The sequence below is a fragment of the Copadichromis virginalis genome, linkage group LG4 (genome assembly GCF_057382275.1).
Source record: "Copadichromis virginalis isolate Kocher_CV1m ecotype Utaka linkage group LG4, C_Virginalis_male_GT1.1, whole genome shotgun sequence".
In the NCBI taxonomy this organism is placed as follows: Eukaryota; Metazoa; Chordata; class Actinopteri; order Cichliformes; family Cichlidae; genus Copadichromis; species Copadichromis virginalis.
Genome location: NC_140621.1, coordinates 34,962,882 through 34,984,682, shown reverse-complemented (window position 1 = coordinate 34,984,682; position 21,801 = coordinate 34,962,882). Strand labels below are relative to the sequence as shown.

The window sequence follows — 21,801 nt, the reverse complement described above, 5'->3', positions numbered from 1 at the left end:
ATTAATTACTTAGTTACTTAGTTACTTTTTAAAAACACGATTTACAACCTGAAGAGGTGATAAAGCGATAGATCTTTCAGCCCAAGTCTACTTTTTCTACATAATCCATCATACAAAATGTAATCAAATGGAAAAGTCTCTTTTTTTTTTAACTTGTTTTATTAGTTTTAATCTTTTAACTTTATGCATCAAGCAAAAATGTAATTATCAGCAACATTCTCTGACTGGAAGAAATTAGTTTAACATTTAAACCTATTTTCTGCACATTCCAGCACATAAAATAAAATATTTTTTGTGTTTACACTCAGTCTTTCAAATAGATGCAAGTAAAACACAGCAGAAAATAAATAAAGTCAAAGACTCAGCGGTGCTGTTGCTCTATTTTCACCTGTAAAGCAGGAGTGGGGTAGGCGGAGGTTTACCCTGGTGCAGGTGTGCCGCGGTCAGTGGAAGAATCCGCGAGTGTCTCTGTGAGTTTCCCATCACGTCGTAGCTACTCAGTGCTTGTTGGAAGTTTAGGGTTTTTTTCGCTGTAAAAAGAAGTTTTCTTCCCACGCACAGCGGACACTAATGTTTTTGTCACTTTTTATGGAATCAAACTCAAAGTAAGGTCAGTACTTCCACGCTTTAAACGCTGCACGCTCATACTCTCTCTGCACTCGATATGTGATCCATTGTTGATCTGCACACAGCTGTTGTCACGAACGTCGCACTCGCTTCCGTCACTGTCGTGAGACATTCTCGCAAAAAATCACGGTTTTAGTAACGCAGTAACGCAGCGTTCCTACGGGAAAGTAACGGTAATCTAATTACTGTTTTTGCAATAGTAATCCCTTACTTTACTCGTTACTTGAAAAAAGTAATCAGATTACAGTAACGCGTAACGCGTTACTGCCCATCTCTGGTTGCAGATGTGCAGTAAAGACCCAGTGCTGTCTCCTGCCTCTTACTTTCACGCCAGAACACAACGCAACGACAGGCGTATCACATGAAGGGGTTACATTGGTGCCGTGACACTGTGGATTTGTCAAGCATCGACGTAATCTTGATCACTGTGGGGAGCTCTTCGTAATTGCCCTTGTTCCATGTTGGTTACTTTTCCTAGCTTGTGTAAGACTTTTTGAATGAGCTTGGATATTTAATCTGCTCAATTCTGATCCTGAATAACATCAAGTGTTAGTTACAAATACTGTGTTTGGTTTTGTACAGTTACACTATTTGGAATTTTTTTGTGAACCAGATGCTTTATTCATCATTATGGAGTCAGCATCTGGTTCAGAGGCAAGTGGTGTTCCTGATGGGGAGGTTTCCTCTCATGTGAGTTTGGGGCGAGGGTGGTTTCTTGGGGATGGGGTTCAGACACCTAAACTTGGTGTATCATTTGCTCCCAAGTTTTGTTCCACTCGTCTCCAGGTTCCCCTGTGACGTTCAGACCCCGCAGAAAGCTTCCAATGCTGGGTTGAGTACACTCATCTCAGATTTGGCCAATCAGATTGGTCAGTCCATTGTAGCCCAGTTGCAAGGTGATAAGGAGACCAGTATGTCTACTGGGGCCTTTAAGGCTGAGCAGGGACCTCCTGAGCTAAATTTGTCTGGGGTGAAACTTGTCTTGCAATCAGACATCAAGGGGCCGCCAGTTTTCAGGGATGACGGCAGTGATAAGTTCTCATTCAGACCCGTATTTCTGTGTTGCAGATATGGAGATGTTCTTATGTTTTGGGGATGCGGTCTTTCATTCATTGTTTTTATGGTACAGTGTTTTATTGCCTGTTGGATGGCGATTATTATTTTGATTGTACTTAAGTATAATGTTTGAACTATAAGCACTAGAATATTGGGTCCTGGTTATTCAATCGTATTTGTCTGACTGTTTATTTGTTTTTTAATTATTTTGTTTATTGTTCTTATAAGTTGTTTTTGATGATTTTTCAGTGACATATTATTTATTTTGTGCTTTTTGTTTTCAGAGAGCTTAAGTTAATGTTGTAAAACAATTTGTTGTATTTGATCTATTATATTATTGTAGTGTTAATGAAGCTGCAGACACAGCTCCTTTCAGCATAGCCGGAGGAGAGGTGTCCTGGCAGGCATGTGACACACAGATCAGAGCTGTATTTCTGTGTTGCAGATGTGCAGTAAAGACCCAGTGCTGTCTCCTGCCTCTTACTTTCACGCCAGAACACAACACAATCACAGGCGTATCACATGAAGGGGTTACATTTACATTTCTACATTTACTTCGTTTTACTGCCACCAACTGTCAGCCAGTGGAACAGCACAGGATGACCTACAACAGACAGATGTTTCCCATCGTCGGTTACACCAGTGGTTCCCAAACATTTTTTGCTAGGCCCCCCTTTGTTTTACAAGAAAAATATCCCCCCACGCACAAACACATCCGCCACACACACACCCATATTTTGTTTTTCCAAACCCCAAACATTTTACAAGGGTATTTGTGAAAACGCAGCTGTTTCTATGCGCTTGGACATTTCGTCCACACGTAAACGGCGTTTCGAATCACCGAAAATTGAGATTTTTTAAAACTCCTTTTTTGCGTTTACGTTTGGACGAGGAATCACAGAGTTCGTCACACAACGTCAAAGGTATGTGCCTTTATTCACGTCACGCTGTGCGCCACGTTGTTTACATGGGATGAATTGCAGAATGGCAGATAGAGACAAAATACTGTTAATCTGACTGTCTGCAGGTTTACACGCAGTTACTGTCCCTCCATTTAGAAAGGCAGAGGCGTCACGGTGTGATTATTTTACGTGTAGTTGTTTTTTTCCTGTGTAATCAATACATTTTTCAAAAAACGCCTCTCTGTGCAAAATGGGTTCAAAAACATAAACAGCTGTGGGATCCTGTTTGTCCGTGATTTGAACCGAGAGACAAATCGTGGCAGGATCAGCCTGATGTTATTTGTATCCAGCTGTAACTTTACTGTATAAAGAGCAAACATCTCCAACATGTCAGGAGCAGTTAGTCATTACAACAAGTGTTTGTGAACTAAAAATCAAGAATGTGGGATCCTGTTTGTCCGTGATTTGAACAGCCCAGCGCTGCTCCCGACAGGGAAAACTAATTCTGCAGGGAGACCTACCTCGGCACTTGTGCAGGTGAAGCCAAAGTATATGAAAATATGCTTCACCATATTTTCTAGTCTTTGGCTTGGAATGGAGTTGGTTTGGAAACATGTTCAGCGATGCTTCATCTCCTGCTTTGCGTTTGTGTGAACCTGTCCATTATGCTAACATTGTCCAAGCATTTTGTTTTTTTCCTTTTCATACCACGCTGGGGAGCACTGGAATAAAAAGCTGTGACGACAGCAGGGCTGTTTCCAATGGGGTCTGCTGGAGCAGGTGGAGACTGAGAAGAGCTGGATTGGCACCAAAGTGACGGAGTACCTGGCCTTGCTCGCCCCGCTGCTCTCCTTGGTTTCCTGAAGACAGCCTGCGTCAGAATCCGTTTGTCCAGATTGTTCTTTAACAAAACCAGTGTTTAGGGTTTACCAGGGTTTATTTCTGTTTTCAACAGACAGGAGAGCTTTGACTGAGCGATCGCAGGCAGCTCCGTGGACACAAACACTGTTGTGAAGTCGAGAGGTGTTCTGAATACTGGACAGGTCCCTGCTGATGCAGCGATCTGGTGAGTAATGAGGCATCTCTTCAGCCTTAAACAACACGAAAAGCAGGTGAGATGACCAACAAACCTCCTTCAGCTGAGAATTTGACATGAGAGCAGCGAGACCAGCAGGGAAGCACCTATGAAACAGGTAATCAGAGGTAATCAGACAGGGGAGAGAAGGGAAGTGAGCAAAGGAGGCCCAAAAGCAACAGAGACGGATCAATGCACCACAAACTGGAAGCAAATTATTCACGTTATTTTGTCTCTTTAGTTTGTGCGGAGAGTAAAAAAAAAACAAAGCTCTTTGTTGTTGTTTTTGTATTTTTACATTTACACATTTACAAGAAGTTTTTTAGTTGTTTATTCTTCATTCAAATAACTTTCTTTTTCAGTGCAATTTAACAGTTTTCAAAGCAAATATTCTTTAAGTGCTTAAGTGTTTGTGGCCCAGATGCGAGGTAGAAGAGGGACAGTCCGATCATGTCCCCTTGTTTCCAGCATCTCTAAATGATGCTTCTTTAAATCTGATAAAGGCTACGTCCACACGTACCCGGGTATTTTTGAAAACGCAGATTTTTCTATGCGTTTGCACCTTTCGTCCACACGTAAACGCCGTTTTCGGTCACTGAAAATGGAGATTTCTAAAAACGCCTGCCAGGGTGGATATTTTCGAAAGCTCTGTTTTTGCATTTAGTGTGGACGAGAAAAACACAGAAAACGCAGCGTCAAAGGTGTGCGCCTTTTTTGACGTCACACTGTGCGCCATGTTATTGTTTCGGTGAAATGACAAAATACTGTTACTTGCACTCTCTGCAGTGTTTAAATGCTTACATATACACAGTTACTGTCCCTCCACACATAAGACTCGGTTCTGCTTCTATGCCCCATCTTTGTTTACTTTTTCCCACTGAGGCTTCTAGACTTCTGATTGGCCAACATTTCTACACGGTTAGGAATCTAGCGCCACCTGTTGCTTTGGCATGTTCCTAGCAGCGTTTTCCTTCACTTCTGCGTTTACGTGTGGACGGACTATTTTTTAAAACGAAAACGGAAAATCCCCATTTCCAAAAATACCCGTGTACGTGTGGACGTAACCAAAGACTGCAAGAATAACTTCAGTTCTGTCTGTAATCATCAATATGTTTGTGACTGTAAGGTTACAAGTAATCTATTCTGTCCTGAAAACAGAGTTCACAATGATGATCAGGTACAATGATCAGTATCTGATAATAAAAAAAATTAAATAAATTATAAAATATGCAGATTTCACATCTTTCATTGTTGCATTAATTAAAATCTAGAGATATATATGAAACAGTGATGCAGACACACTAATGATCTGTTTAGCTTAAGAAAACATGAACTTCTAAACATTTGAGCTACCGTTTAATGTTCAGTGCAAGTTTAAAGAACTTCTTCATTTTTACACCCTTAAACCAGAGTCCAGCTCAAAGCCCCTGTCAGTCAGAGCTCAAGCCACACATTGTACAACCAGCTTCCTTTTCTTGGAAGTGGAGCACCTAAGGCGCCGTTAGCCGACAGTAAACTCGCCCAAACGTCACCACTGAGCTCTTTGTAGATAATCAGTTCAGAATCAAGTCAAAGATTAGCAGGCAGAGCTTTAAGCCTGTAAAGTCTTAGAGTCAAAGCTTGTTCACATTCATTTGTGTCCATCACATCATGTCGATCAAGTCAGACTCTCTACAGGAAGAGCTGGAGACAAACGGTGAGGCTGACGAGATGGAAGAAGACAAAGATGAAGGAGTGAGCAGGACGACCCCCGCTGCTTTGTGATACAGGGCGTGAGGTAGTTGTGGTGGTGTTGGTGGTGGTGTTGGAGGTGCTGGTGGGGTTGATGGTGGTGTTGGAGGCGCTGGTGGGGTTGGTGGTGGTGGTCGTGGAGGGTGGAGACAAGAGTGTCCCCAGCGTCTTCGTCAGGAAGGAGTCAAAGGTGCTCACTCTGGTGAAGGTCATGACTGAGCTTCGTCTCCTCCTGGCAGAGGGGCTTCGAGCTGTTAACACGACCGCCTGGAACCAAGAGCCGCCCTGCTTACACATCAGTGGGCCGCCAGAATCACCCTGAACAGACGGAAAGGGTCAGTTATTATTTTAATGTTATATGTTATATTTTCCTGCGACTCAAAGGAAGAGTTTAATACACCTTTGTTACCAGAAAGTTTGGACTATGATTATTATATTTACTTTTAAGCAGCTAAATCCAAGGTCCAGAATAAACAACATGTCAGCAGACAGTGTTATAAGAAGAAGAATCCAGTCATTTACCTGCTGCAGTGCAAACACGTCTGTACAGATGCTCTCACTCGATGATGAGTTCCCACAGTTTACCACCGAGGTCTGAAACTGCTGCATAACTTCCTCAGCTAACATCATGAAAGATAAGAAAATCCTGATGTTTGACTAAAGAAACTGTAAGTGCAGTGGTCCACATGTGTAATCTGAGAGATGGACTGGTGCAGAGTCTGGGCAGAACTCTGTCAGCCTTCATGTTGCTGACTCACCTCCTCCTCTTCCAGGACTCCAACCGGCCGCCCAGCACGCCAAGCCCTCGGCGAAGGTTCTCCCGTTGTCCAAGCAGATGGGCTGGATGTAGTCGGTCAGGGTGGGCTGGGCAGATAGACGGAGGATGGCTATGTTGGTCCCGGTCGTGTTGCTCAGAGTGATATTTGTCACATTCAGCGTCACCTCAAAGGGGTTGGATCCATTTAGCTTCAGACGCCCCAACACGACAGTCCACTCGGACGCTACAGGGGAGCTGTGGGAGGAACGAAGCACACAAACATAAACTTCATCAGCTTCAAACAAAATCTACACCTTTACACTCAACTTCATGGGACCCAAGTTTTACAGACTTGGATCATATATCGAGTGCAGAGAGAGTATGAGCGTGCAGCGTTTAAAGCGTGGAAGTACTGACCTTACTTTGAGTTTGATTCCATAAAAAGTGACAAAAACATTAGTGTCCGCTGTGCGTGGGAAGAAAACTTCTTTTTACAGCGAAAAAAACCCTAAACTTCCAACAAGCACCGAGTAGCTACGACGTAATGGGAAACTCACAGAGAAACTCGCGGATTCTTCCACTGACCGCAGCACACCTGCACCAGGGTAAACCTCCGCCTACCCCACTCCTGCTTTACAGGTGAAAATAGAGCAACAGGACCGCTGAGTCTTTGCCTTTATTTATTTTCTGCTGTGTTTTACTTGCATCTATTTGAAAGACTGAGTGTAAACACACAAAATATTTTATTTTATGAGCTGGAATGTGCAGAAAATAGGTTTAAATGTTAAACTAATTTCTTCCAGTCAGAGAATGTTACATATAATAAAATTTTTGCTTGATGCATAAAGTTAAAAGATTAAAACTAATAAAACAAGTTTTAAAAAGAGACTTTTCCATTTGATTACATTTTGTATGATGGATTATGTAGAAAAAGTAGAATTGGGCTGAAAGATCTATCACTTTATCACCTCTTCAGGTTGTAAATCGTGTTTTTAAAAAGTAACTAAGTAACTAATTACTTTTAAAAATAAGTAATCAGTAAAGTAATGGGATTACTTTTTGGGGGAAGTAATCAGTAATTAGTTACTGGTTACTTTTTTCAAGTAACTTGACCAACACTGGTGAGGACACAGGGCTGTGTCTCTGACACGCTGGTCTGCAGTACGGGGGCCCCACAGGGAACTGTGCTGGCACAGTTCCCTGTGGGGCCCCCGTACTGCAGACTTCTCCATCAACTCCCCACGCTGCCACCTACAGAAGTTCTCTGACGACTCTGCCATAGTCGCCTCATCACAGGTGAGGACGACTCAGAGTGCAGACAGTGGACTCTGGACTTTGTGGACTGATGTCAGCAGAACCACCTGCTGATCAACACCAGGAAAACCAAGGAGTTGGTGGTGGATTTCCGGCAAGGGCGTAGATTTGGCATGGATGGAAGGGACATGTCCCCACCAATATCCAGCGATTATTGAATTGTCCCCACCAATAATTTGATCTCTTCGAGTAAAGAAATCAAACCCGATAGAAAGAAAAAAAACGATCTGTCAGCGTCTCATTCACCCAGCGGTGCAGAAAGAGTGAAATTACATTCTCTACTGGAGTCCTACGTCATGTGACAAATATGGCCAATGTGATTGGCTGAGCCTTTCAGGGAGCTCTGTTTAGTTTTAGCAGCGGCAAACCTGCGCTGCGAGGAGGAGGACGGCAGCAAAAAGGAAGAACCTGGATATAAGAAAGTATTTTTCAAAGAAACCTGTAAGTCACTTAAAGCCAAGTTCACTCATAAAATGTGTCCGTCATAATAACGTTACAGGCTATGCTAGGCTTTGGCCCACATCAGTATAAAAGTGTATGTAACCATGAATAACGTGTTTTGGAAACTAACTGCACAACAGGCAACACTATCAGTTATCTCAGCCTCGAGCAGCATTTCTAATTTTGATTGAAACTGTCAGAGAAAACTGCAGCCTCGAGCAGCCAGGATATTAGTTTACAGAGGCTGTACCATGTACACCAGGAGAGGCTGGACAGTATAGATGTAAAACCAATATGCCAGCAGTTTATCTCAGTTAACGAGAGGAGCAGGCATGTGTTTGGCTGCTTCACATAGTGAACATTGAGTTGTTGTGTCCATGTCTGTTGCTGTAACAGTAGTTCATGTTTAGAATAAAAAAAATCCAGCTCACTGAGTTGATCGGGGCAACAGTGCCTAAAATGTTGCATCATTTTGCTGAGAGATCTGTTACTTTGTGGTCATCTTAGATGAGTAGTTTTATTGACAAAGCCCAGCAGGTCATTCAGTGTTCCCTTACTGCTAATGTATAAGACATGTTGGTGTACTATAACTGAGGTAATGTTGTTAAATCCTTAAAGTCATATTCTTTTATTGTCATGACTGTATTTGAAGCTGTTTTTATTTTTGTATGATACCTGATTTATATGGAATATGGTTGAAGTAACCTAAAGTCTAAAATACTTAGTCATTTGTTTAATAGTAATTTAACATTATATAATTCACATATAAAACTATGAATTGTAATTTTAAATGGTTTAAAAGCACGTAGAATAGCATATGTAGGCAAGTATACTTCTCCTTTTATCAAGAAGCAAAAACAAAAAGGACAAAAAAGAAACAGGGCGGGGTTTGGTGGTTGAATCATCCGTCCCCACCAATGCCAAAACCAAATCTACACCCTTGATTTCCGGAGACGCAGACCCACCACACTGACACCGGTGAACATCCAGGGAGTGGACATTGAGATAGTGGACTCTCATAGGTACCTGGGTGTTCACCTGAGTAATAAACTGGACTGGAGCCACAACACTGACGCTCTGTACAGGAAGGGTCAGAGCAGACGCTACCTGCTGAGGCGGCTGAGGTCATTTGGAGCACAGGGAGCGCTTTTAAAGACCTTCTATGACTCTGGTGGCATCTGTCATTTTTTACAGTGTGGTATGTTGGAGCAGCAGTTTATCGGCAGCTGAGAGGAAGAGGCTGGATAAACTCATCAGGAAGCCCAGCTCTGTTCTGGGATGCACCCTGGACCCAGTGCAGGTGGTGGGAGACAGAAGGACTCTGGCCAAAATAGCATCTCTGATGGACAGAGTCTCCCAGCCCATGCATGTAGATGTTGCTGCAGAGCTGCTTCAGTGACAGACTGCTGCATCCTCGATGCATGAAGGAGCGTTTCTGCAGGTCCTTCCTCCCTGCAGCTGTCAGACTGCACAATCAGAACTGCTCCCAACAAACACAGATGTTTACATCAGCGCTGTAACTGCAGTATTTTATCAACTGATTCACTCTACAACCTGGGTTTGCCTCTTATCTGTATGATTTAATAATTACCTCTAAACAGTACTCTGTTTTTGGTAACCATTGTCCTTGATATAAATATGTAAAAGAAAAAAGTGTTTCTGTCCTGTGTACTCTTTGTTTGTATATGTGTCTTTCTTGCTGCTGTTACATCCAAGTTTCCCCTTGTGGGACAATTAAAGGACTATTCTATTCTATTCTATTCTATCCTATTCTATTCTATTCTATCCTATTCTATTCTATTCTATTCTAGGCAAAAGCTGGCGGGAATAACTCTCTCTTAGATAACAAAACTGTGTTGTGACCAGTGTTGGTCAAGTTACTTGAAAAAAGTAACCAGTAACTAATTACTGATTACTTCCCCAAAAAGTAATCCCATTACTTTACTGATTACTTATTTTCAAAAGTAATTAATTACTTAGTTACTTAGTTACTTTTTAAAAACAGGATTTACAACCTGAAGAGGTGATAAAGCGATAGATCTTTCAGCCCAATTCTACTTTTTCTGCATAATCCATCATACAAAATGTAATCAAATGGAAAAGTCTCTTTTTAAAACTTGTTTTATTAGTTTTAATCTTTTAACTTTATGCATCAAGCAAAAATTTAATTATATGCAACATTCTCTGACTGGAAGAAATTAGTTTAACATTTAAACCTATTTTCTGCACATTCCAGCACATAAAATAAAATATTTTGTGTGTTTACACTCAGTCTTTCAAATAGATGCAAGTAAAACACAGCAGAAAATAAATAAAGTCAAAGACTCAGCGGTCCTGTTGCTCTATTTTCACCTGTAAAGCAGGAGTGGGGCAGGCGGAGGTTTACCCTGGTGCAGGTGTGCCGCGGTCAGTGGAAGAATCCGTGAGTTTCTCTGTGAGTTTCCCATTACGTCGTAGCTACTCGGTGCTTGTTGGAAGTTTAGGGGTTTTTTCGCTGTAAAAAGAAGTTTTCTTCCCACGCACAGCGGACACTAATGTTTTTGTCCCTTTTTATGGAATCAAACTCAAAGTAAGGTCAGTACTTCCACGCTTTAAACGCTGCACGCTCATACTCTCTCTGCACTCGATATGTGATCCATTGTTGATCTGCACACAGCTGTTGTCACGAACGTCGCACTCACTTACGTCACTGTCGTGAGACATTCTCGCAAAAAATCACGGTTTTAGTAACGCAGTAACGCAGCGTTCCTACGGGAAAGTAACGGTAATCTAATTACTGTTTTTGCAAACTTTTCTGTTCTCAAACTGATCTCCCTGTTGAAGCTCAGTCACCAATGAGTGTGTTAGTTCTTCTGTCAGATTCACCCTTTCTCTTGATGTCTGAACTCAAAACTCTTAAAAATTGCTCAGTTTAACATCAGAAAGAGAATTTACTAATCAGAGGGTAACATACTGACTAACTCACCCATCGAACTGAATTATCGTCTGTGCAAACTTCAACTTCAGCTGCAACTCACCTTGAGAAACACTTGGCGTGGCTCAGCACTGAGTCCAAGGCCACCAGAGTCCCACCGCACACGTGACTTCCATTCTTCTGTAAGCTCGCCATCCACGGCCATGAGCCGGCTGTCGCATCTGAGGTTCCTCCCACAATCCCAGAAGTTCTTGGAGCTTGTCCACAGACCACCGCTGAGGAGAAGAACCAGGGGGAGACAGAAAGAGGCAGGAAAAACTTGGATCACACAAAACCATCACTTCAAGTTCAGGTAGTGAAGAATTCAGAAAGTGTCAGAGAGCAGCAGCTGTATTATCTAAAAGTTTAGAGGAAACAAAGTGTTAATGTGATGGAAACTCACATTGGGGAGTGGTTGGAGGCAATGTGGTTGTAGGTGTGGTGGTAGTGGTGGTGGTGGTAGGGGTGGTGGTTGTGGTGGTGGTGGTAGGGGTGGTGGTTGTGGTGGTAGTGATGGTGGTGGTAGGGGTGGTGGCTTTTGCAGAGGAGGTGGTTGTGGTGGTGGAAGTTGTAGTGGTTATAGGAGTAGTTGGGGTGGTTGTAGGGGTGGTGGTGTTAGTAGGTGTGGTGGTTGGCACTGGTGGCAGTCCTGTGCAGGAGACACTGAGGTCGCTGTTGGTCCCAGTGGACGTGAACGTCATGAAGCCCGGCTGGTTGGAGGAGATCTGGCTCCTGATCCAGGTCTGGTACTGGGATACTCTGGCGTAGACTCCTGGAAAATTAGGCAAGGCGCAACCTTCCCCAAAACTGACGACTCCCGCCTGAATCCAGCGACCGCTCTGCTTGATCACCATTGGACCTCCTGAATCCCCCTTTGAGAGCAGAAACATTTACTGTTAGCTGAGGAGAAGAAACTGTAGAAGGTGAAAATGTGCCAAACACAGGTAACAACAATCACCTGACAGGAGTCCTTTCCTCCTGCACTTAACCCGGCACAGATCATGTTGTCAGTGATTGATCCCACTCCATAGTTACAGTTACACTGCCTGTTTCCCACAACAGGAACCTCCACCTCCATCAGGTTTTGTGGAGAAGGAAGGGACACTGAACGGGGTAAAATAAATATATCAGTTTGTAATAAATAACATGTGACTGATTAACCTTCAAACAAAAGGGCGGCTCCACCAAACTTAAAAACAAAGTGTAGTCATGTGTGCAAACAAAGATGGGGAAACATGTTTGTCCGCTGGGGTTGGAGCTCTCTGCAGAACACAGTCACATGACTTTGATGCCGCTCTGTCATCTTGTCCTGTTTTATGTTATTTGAGTATTTTAGATGAAGCACAACAGCTGCTGTTTTTAAACGTGATACAGAAATAAACTTGACACACAGACAGTAGATGGTCGTCATCATGTAGTAACTGTCTAACACCACCTGGGGGCAGTGTCAGATACACAGAAAATATACTTTCTTTTAACCAAGGATCATTTTGACCTGACATCATCGTGCAGACAGCATGTTTGCTGCAGGTCCAGCACTTCCAGACTGTTTAATTCACATAATTATTCTTTCTGGTTTTGAACTCTGCACAGATTTAACCTCATGGAAACATCTTATTGCTCTAAATATTTCTGAGACAGCAAACTTGTTCCCTGTATTATTGTCATCATTTCTCTAAAAACGATCAGGTGTCTTTATGACCCACCTCCACTTCCTATATCGCCCCAGCCGGTGACCCAGCTGTTAACACCGCTGTAGAAGATGCTGTCTGAAGCTGCCAGGCAGACGGGAGAAATGTAGTTGTTGAAAGTCACCGGTGAGGAGAGCTGCAGGAGGCAGACGTCGTTGTCGTTGGTACCAGAGTTGTAGTTTGGATGGTTGATGATCTGTGTTACTGTCCGAGACGCTGCATTGGGGTTAGATCCCTGTAGACTCTGAAGGCCCAGATTCACAGTCAGACCGGTTGGAGTACTGCTGAGATCATCAGGAGCGACACGAACAGTGCACAGTTGTTACAATTGTTATAGACGAGAAAACATATATAAAGTTTGACTTCACAGCGTCTTTAAATCTTGTTTAGAGTGCAGCTTCAGCCTCATCACTCACGTTTCAAAGCAGTGAGCAGCAGTCAGCACCCACTGACTGTTAATGAGGGATCCTCCACAGAAGTGGGACCCAGATGTTTGCAGACTGACCTGCCAGGGCCAGCTGCCAACAGGGGCCACCTGTCCTCCTACAATCCTGGTGTTCAGAGACGCCTTACCACAAACTGAAGACCGACATTAAAACACAGAGTGAGCATTACTGTAGGAGCTGTAAACTCTCAGCACTACAAACTGCTGAGTGAGGACACAGTGATCCTGGAGTCTACAGTTCACTCACAAACTAATATTCATATGAAACTAAAGATTTATTACACATAAAACTAAATCATTACACAAAGAAGCTTTTTCTTACCACCCAGCTGTGACTCAGACTCTGAAACACAGAAACAAACCATTTTAAAACTAAAAATCTTCATTCATCGTTCTGTGATTAGTTCACTGTCTGTAATTACTGTGTGAAGTTACAGTTAATGTAACCCATTTGAAAAAATGTGAGATAAGAAATTTTGAGGTTCCAAACACTACGTCCTGTGTTGTTGGTCTGTCGTAAAAACTTCTTCTTCAAAATATATATTAAAGTTATGTTTACTGAACATTGTGAATTTTAACTGAACACATCAAATTCGTATTAAAGAAACGATTTCTTTAATGTAAAGGTTATTTTCCTGCAGTGTCACTTTAAAGTGAAGCGCTGTGCTCCTGAGTGTTTTCGCCCTCTGAGTCGTACCTGCTGCAGGTGTGTGCAGAGAGCTCTTACCTTGGGTCAGGAGCATCAGCCCAGCAGCCAAACACATCACTTTGTAGAAAGCCATCGCTGTAAAATACCTGCAGACCTGCTGAGGCTTAAATAACCTTCCTCTCTCTCCCTTTCGGTTTGCAGTAAAACACACCTTTCTCAAACACCTGTCTGACGACACGCCCAACACCTCACTGCAGGTTACCAGACCTGCTTCACATTACAATCATCAGATTAAACAGGAACTTTTTAATCATTTTTCTCAGATTACTCATTAATTTAACACCAGGAAACAAAAGTCTGCCCTGCTGTGTCAAATAAAAGTTATTTAAAGGTTTCACAGTATTGACTGATGTGTACAGGTGTAAGAAGGGGCGAGCTGAGCAGCAGCGTTTGTATTGAAGTGAAATGCATTAACTCGACCAAAAACTACATAAATAAATCCTGTTGCTGACGATCATTGAGATATTTAAAAAGTGGTTTTGTTTTTTTGTTGGAAACATTTAGAGATGTTTGAATCTGTGACAACAGGCGCGAAAGAGTGATGATCTAAACTGGAGGGTTTCACAAACACACTGCCAGTGCAGTGGAAACATACCTGGATTGAAACAACACAGTAGAGCACTATCAGGCATGGATGGGCCTCCCCAGAGCCAGAAGCTCAACATCACTGAAGCAGTGTGGGATCATCCTGACAGAGACCAGAACAAAAAGAAGAAACATCCAAAGAAGAGACCTGAATGTCCTTCAAGATGAAGAAGAAAGTAGAGAAAGCTCAGACTGTGCTGAGAATAAAGGCGCTCACACCAAACGAGCTCGTTAGAGTCGTACAAACTCTGTTTGACCCATCAATAAATCGCTGCACATGGTTCACATTTTACTAGAAAAACAGAAAGAAATGAGGCTCAAAACTTTTGCTCATCACTGTACAGTTTTTAAACATTAACGTCATTATTGCATTTTCATGATGACTTTCCGCAAAATAAAAACTGCTTCTCTTTAATGTGGTGTAATTACATGATGATGTTTTACTATTTCCTCAACTAGATGAAAACGAGTCAGTTCTTCAGTCTGATGAGCGTTTGTTCACTCGTTAGATCAGCACGAACATCGAGCACAGAACTGTGACAGAACTACATTCCTGTAAATCTGTGAAACAGGAAGTTTTATTCAAAGAAGCAGCTTCACAGAGAGATCATGAAGGAGAGATACACCACACATCTGCTCTGTGAACGAAAACAATACATCTCCATCATTCATTAATCTGCAATGACAGTGGGACTGGCACAGTGGGGGCTGTCCACTCGGGAAAAAACTGGTCAAACTACATCAGGTTTCGCTGAATGAACAAATGAACAGGAAGTGTTTCAGAACCAGTAGAACCACAAAACACTGACGTTTCCACTGAGCACATCACAAACATCTGTCATGTCAGAAGTATTTCTTTCCCTTCTGATGTAAACGAGAGTTACAAAAAGAGGCAATAACAAGTCAACCCCAAAGAGGCAGTGGTCCAGCAGACTACCGCCCTCTCACTGTTCTCACTGAGACTTCCCTGGTTTTAGTTTTTGTTAGTGTCTTTGACACTGCAGGTAGCATGAGAGGGTAACTGTTACTACTTTAAATTAAATCAGTGGTTGAAGTGAGCACTTCATAAGTGGGTAAAATGTGGACTCACTGCACCAACTGGACTGAACAAAGAGGGGAGGTCATCAAGTGTCCCTCATGATGTTGTACTGACAACTGCCTCCCCCTGTCCACTGATAAAGGACAAGGGGAGGCAGCGACTATATATACTATACTATATATTATATATACGGGAGGAAGTGGCTTTGACTTCCCAAATGCCTCAGCAGCGTTGGACTCTACAACAACGGGATGCTGTCATTGCCTATCCCTAGCCTGGCAGAGGAGTTTAATCAGAATCAGAAAGACTTTGTCTATCCCCAAAGGGCAAATAACATACAACAGAGCAGCATAGTGTTGAAGATAACAACAATAAGAACAGAATACACAGAATATGCAGTACGTACAGTTTTAAAATTATACAGATCAAAATTGAAGTGACTGAAAGATGAATAAATAACTTTAAGTAAGTAAAAGTAAATAAAGTGTCAGTAGTATAAAAGAGTGTAGAGAAGTTTGTGTTTCTGGTGGGGGAAATGTTCTTATCTGCTGGAGTTAAAAAGCAGAGCTGCTTTGGGGACTAAGGTGGCGCTCCTCCTCCTCTCAGTCCTGCAGGAAATGCAGCGGAGGCGTCGCCCAGAGGGGAGCCATTAAAATGTGAGGTGAAGAATGTGAGAGGGGTCGTTGATGATTTTGGCTGCCTGTCTAAGAGCCTGTTGGCTGAAAACCTGAGCCAGAGTTCTGACAGGCCAATGATTTTAGAGCTGCAGTCTGTTCGTGTATGAAGGCTGAGGGAGTGGAACCAGCTGGTGATGGAGAAGGTCATGATGCTTTCCAGGAAGGCGTAGTGTGCAAAAGTGAGGCTTGAGATGTCACTCATGGACTCCGAGACCCTATAGTGATAGACGCTGCTCCCACCTTAGCAACAAGGAGGGAATGGACCCCAACCACATTTGTGCTACAGGCCAAATCTGCTCTTCACCATCCTGACGTGGTGGGTCACATCCAACAGGGCAGAGGAGGATTTGGTCTTGGAACAGTAACACCTCTCTGGCAACAGGTGTCTGTACCCAAGGGTCGAAAAATGGTAGGGGTGGAGGTGCGTGGACAGAAGGAAACAGCCAGACATGCCAGAGCCGTAGCACTGGAAGCATCGCTGGTGAATTGGGAGAGTGTTGAAAAGAGGAAACTCACATGGAAATCTGGGGAATGGAGGCGAATAGGCTGCGTTTCATCATCAGAACCACATATGATGTGGAAAGGACCCATCCTGTAGATCATTGGTTAAATCAGTGGTTCCCAAAATTTTTTTGCTAGGCCCCCCTTTGTTTTACAAGAAGAATGTTCGTGCCCCCCCCTCCCCCATGCGCGCGCACACGCATGCACGCGCACGCACGCACGCACACGCACGCACAAACACATGCCCCAACCACACACGCCCATATTTTGCTCCATTGCGGTTTATTTCACATCTCAAACATTTAGTAAACAATTAAGCAAATACAAGTAACCTGCAGATAAACTACTAACTCTTTTACGCTACGTCCGCACCTACACGGGTATTTTTGAAAACGCAGCTGTTTCGTCCACGTAAACGGCGTTTCGAATCAGCGAAAACTGAGATTTTTTTAAAACTCCTTTTTTGAATTTACGTGCGGACGAGGAATACAGAGTTCGTCACGCAGCGTCAAAGGTATGTGCCTTATTTCACGTCACGCTGTGCGCCACGTTATTGTTTACATGAGATGAACTGCCTGCAAACATATATTTGTCATTAAGTAGGTCAGTTTACATTGGTCTGATTTCATTCTCACAGCTGGGCGAGTGTCAAAAAACTGCACAACATGAAATTTAATGGCAATAAAACATGAGACAGTCCTGTGAGGTTGGAGTTATTTTTAAATACTCATAAGTCATAGTTTTAGAAACACTTCTGCAGCTATTTCCCCATGTCTTTGTTCTCCTGTCCGTGTGACGACAAACTGGATCTGCCAGTAAGAGAATAATAGCTCATCGGGGAAATGTAATGTACAGTCAGTTTACAGGCATGCAAAAGTGTCAAGTCGTTGTTGACAGTGACACAAAAATGTCGCTGGTTAAATGAGTTAATAGATGACAAACAAGTGAGAATAAATGATGTGAGATTTCATGGAAGCACGGCCTTATTAAAGGCTCTGCGTTTGACACACCTGAAGCTTACAGAAGTTTTATTCAGCTGAAGAAAAACCAACAGTATAAAGACAACAAATCAGGAAATATTCAACCCTATCGGCTTTGTTTTTGTTATTCTTCCAGTTATTTTCAGTAAGTTCTGGATAAACTTAGTGAGGTGGGGTAACCTTCGTCCCCACCGCTGGCACCTTTGTCGATTCTTTGTCCGACGGCTCCCCGTGTCTCGGTGTCTCTGAGCAGAGGTGGTGACACATCACTGCTTTGGAGCCATGAAAAGGGACACAGCTGCAGCATCTGTCCAGCATTTTGTACAGTACTGTACTCTACAGTCTCCAGCAGATCAGGACAACAGTGTTTATGACAACAGCACCCATTTGGTTAGGTACACCTGTACAAATATACTAATACAAATATCTAGTCAGCCAATCACATGGTAATAACAGGTCAAGACTAGGGGCGGGTTTTTCTAATCGATTTATCGATTAAAATCGATTCTGGCTTGGATAACGTGAAATCGATTCATTAAAATCCTGAATCGATTTTTTAATTTAAATGAATTTTTCCCGAAATGCCAGAATCTCTGGTGAAACCTCACAAAACTTCAACAACCACCAAAGATGAAAACAGTAACTGAGAGCAGGAACAGGCTTCTGCACAGAGACGTGAACACAAAGCTCGACCCGCCGACGCATCAGGATCAGCGAGCTGTGACTTTCTCACCGACGGCACGGACACGGTCGGGGCTGAAAGCCGACAGCTCGCTGACTCTGTCGGCGGGTCGAGCTTTGTGTTCACGCCCTTTTTGCGCTGATTCTGAAGCTGTTAGTTTGATCTCTCTCCAAACAACATTGACCGAACCAGCAGCAAAAGAAGATCCAAACTACGCTTCACACAAACATCGTCATGAATTCACTCTGACTTTTGCTGTTTTGCTTCCACCAGGATAAAGTCACACTACATGCACATTCTCTGCCGTTGTTTACAGGCTGTCGGACGCTGTTTGTTTCCTTTTACTTACTTCCGAAAAGAAAAACCTAATTTCTGTCGTTCAATACTGAACAAATTTAAACTTTTTGAAATGATACAAAATGCAAAACGCTGTGTCTGTAATAAAACCGCTGTAACTTCAGAGGTGATGTTCATGTGCTGATTAATGGTTTTCTTTCCTTTTTGATCGACTGCAGAATATTTTTATAAAATCCAGAACAGGAAAATCTGCTTCATGTTTTTCTGTATTATCTTCAGCTGCTTTGACACAAAGGCCTCTGCTGTGACGCTCACACCTTTGATAAAGTCTTGCGTGTGTCAGCTTCCTTTTTATAGGTACAAAAATATGTAAATGTGCTGATCTGAATTATAATATTTCTGACTGTCAAAATTCACCTTGTGAATCGGAATCGAATCGATTCTAGAAGTCAGTGACGATACCCAGCCCTAGTCAAGACCACCTGCTGAAGTTCAACCTGAGCATCAGAATAAGGAAGAAGGCCATTTAAGGGAAGGTAACATGTAACACTGGTGCCAGACAGGCTGGTCAGACTGGTTCAAACTGATAGAAGGAAGAAAAACTGAGGTCATATGAAGAATTTAGGTTTGCTGGTTTCCATTCAATTTTTAAAAGACACGCTGTAGAAGAGAGCCAAAGATTAACAATAACTAATGATTCGATGCAGAGAGGTCTGTTAACACATAGTGAGTGAAGAAGAAACACCCAGTGCATCATGGGAATCCCCCGGCAGCCTAAACGTATTGCAGCATCACTAAGGGAGGGTTCAGGGTCACCTGGTCCAGCCCTCCCATATAGAAAAGATATATATAAATCTTATAAAGTTTGTATCTGTCTTGTTTGAAAGTTGTATGAAAAGCATACAAGAGTGAAAACAGATATAAGATCCATTGAAAAATTATATAAATGAAACCTGTATGTTTTGGATACTTACCAAAACAATATATAAAAGTAATGAGAAAGTGGCCACTTTCATGAGTGAATCATATAAGCCTTACATGATTCACTTTATGAAGTAAGCCAAATCTTATGCAAGTCTTTTATAAGTTTTTTCTATTTCTTTTCCATATGGGCTTAATATATACTAACAAAAAGGAAAGTTTGAAGCCTAATCTTAAAAGTAGAGATAGTGTCTGTCTCCCGAATCCAAACTGGAAGCTGGTTCCACAGAAGAGGGGCCTGAAAACTGAAGGCTCTGCCTCCCATTCTACTTTTAAATAGCAATAGACCGATCCGATATTACATATCGGTATTGGCCCCTGGCAGGGCTTCCTTGGATGAGGATGTCTAATGATAATGGCCGAAACACCCAATGAATCCAAGGTCCACTACTGACGATCTATTACAATCTAAATTAGATTCCTAATCCCCAAACCTAACCAAGGAAGGTTAAAAAACAACAAAAAGCCTAACAAAATGGCAGAATAGCTTTTGATAAAAGACCGAAACAGCCTGTGAAGTTGCGGCAGACAATGATGAGTCCCGCTGGTGAAGTTTCCAGGCTGCCTTCCCTCATAGTAGCCATCCCTCAAGACCTTCTCCATCTGAAGCAATGCATTATCAGGGATAGTAACATCTACTCCTTTTATTGAAATAATACATTCAGAAGGGCAACCAGGGAAGTGGAGGCAGATGGGGAGAATGAGACATGGCTGAACGAAATCACCGAATCACAAGAAGAAAAGCAAAACTGAAAGCAAAGCAAAAGTAACACTGACTCTCAAAGTAAAGCAGCAAATGGGAAAACACAGACACACAAGGGAACTGGATACAGGAGACTCAAGAGGATGCAACACAGCTCAGAACTGCGAAAAGGTCTAAATAAAGTAAGTGGAAAATACGTAAAAACCACAAACATTAAGCAAACTGGGAATTACAAAAGATAGTTAAAGTAGAAAGTCCAAAAACAACCTCACAAACGCTGAGTAAACTGAGCCACCAGTGAGTTTCCTGATCTTTATCTACTCAAACCAGCAGAAGCTCTTTGACTAAACTGGAGATTCAACTCATCTTTGCCTTTCTGATTCATGTCTGAACATCTGGCCTGCAAACATATATTTGTCATTAAGTAGCTCAGTTTACATTGGTCTGATTTCATTCTCACAGCTGGGCGAGTGTCAAAAAACTGCACAACATGAAATTTAATGGCAATAAAACATGAGACAGTCCTGTGAGGTTGGAGTTATTTTTAGATACTCATAAGTCATAGTTTTAGAAACACTTCTGCAGCTATTTCCCCATGTCTTTGTTCTCCTGTCCGTGTGACGACAAACTGCATCTGCCAGTAAGAGAATAATAGCTCATCGGGGAAATGTAATGTACAGTCAGTTTACAGGCATGCAAAAGTGTCAAGTCGTTGTTGACAGTGTTGTCAGTGCCAAGAAAAGATCTGAAGATAAGATACAAAAATGTCCCTGGTTAAATGAGTTAATAGATGACAAACAAGTGAGAATAAATGATGTGAGATTTCATGGAAGCACGGCCTTATTAAAGGCTCTGCGTTTGACACACCTGAAGCTTACAGAAGTTTTATTCAGCTGAAGAAAAACCAACAGTATAAAGACAACAAATCAGGAAATATTCAACCCTATCGGCTTTGTTTTTGTTATTCTTCCAGTTATTTTCAGTAAGTTCTGGATAAACTTAGTGAGGTGGGGTAACCTTCGTCCCCACCGCTGGCACCTTTGTCGATTCTTTGTCCGACGGCTCCCCGTGTCTCGGTGTCTCTGAGCAGAGGTGGTGACACATCACTGCTTTGGAGCCATGAAAAGGGACACAGCTGCAGCATCTGTCCAGCATTTTGTACAGTACTGTACTCTACAGTCTCCAGCAGATCAGGACAACAGTGTTTATGACAACAGCACCCATTTGGTTCGGTACACCTGTGCAAATATACTAATACAAATATCTAGTCAGCCAATCACATGGTAATAACAGGTCAAGACTAGGGGCGGGTTTTTCTAATCGATTTATCGATTAAAATCGATTCTGGCTTGGATAACGTGAAATCGATTCATTAAAATCCTGAATCGATTTTTTAATTTAAATGAATTTTTCCCGAAATGCCAGAATCTCTGGTGAAACCTCACAAAACTTCAACAACCACCAAAGATGAAAACAGTAACTGAGAGCAGGAACAGGCTTCTGCACAGAGACGTAAACACAAAGCTCGACCCGCCGACGCATCAGGATCAGCGAGCTGTGACTTTCTCACCGACGGCATGGACACGGTCGGGGCTGAAAGCCGACAGCTCGCTGACTCTGTCGGCGGGTCGAGCTTTGTGTTCACGCCCTTTTTG

The 21,801-nt window shown here is 42.5% G+C and overlaps 1 protein-coding gene across 2 annotated transcripts; it reads right to left on the bottom strand.

Annotated features, from left to right (window-relative positions):
* Window positions 1-3,967: 3,967 nt before the first annotated feature.
* On the bottom strand, window positions 3,968-13,878 carry LOC146712017 (transmembrane protease serine 9-like). 2 transcript variants are annotated; one of them, XM_085455112.1, is made up of 10 exons: window positions 13,720-13,878; window positions 13,315-13,335; window positions 12,964-13,126; window positions 12,563-12,831; window positions 11,815-11,960; window positions 11,260-11,728; window positions 10,921-11,092; window positions 6,150-6,403; window positions 5,914-6,011; window positions 3,968-5,709 (listed from the first exon to the last, which is right to left on the bottom strand). In XM_085455112.1, the coding sequence occupies exons 1-10, from the start codon at window positions 13,772-13,774 to the stop codon at window positions 5,332-5,334; spliced, it is 2,025 nt and encodes a 674-aa protein (XP_085311238.1). In that variant the 5' UTR covers window positions 13,775-13,878; the 3' UTR covers window positions 3,968-5,331. The 2 variants fall into 2 exon arrangements, with proteins under 2 accessions (XP_085311238.1, XP_085311237.1); XM_085455111.1 differs by having other exon boundaries at window positions 12,563-12,828; window positions 13,720-13,836.
* Between the last annotated feature and the right edge of the window lie 7,923 nt (window positions 13,879-21,801).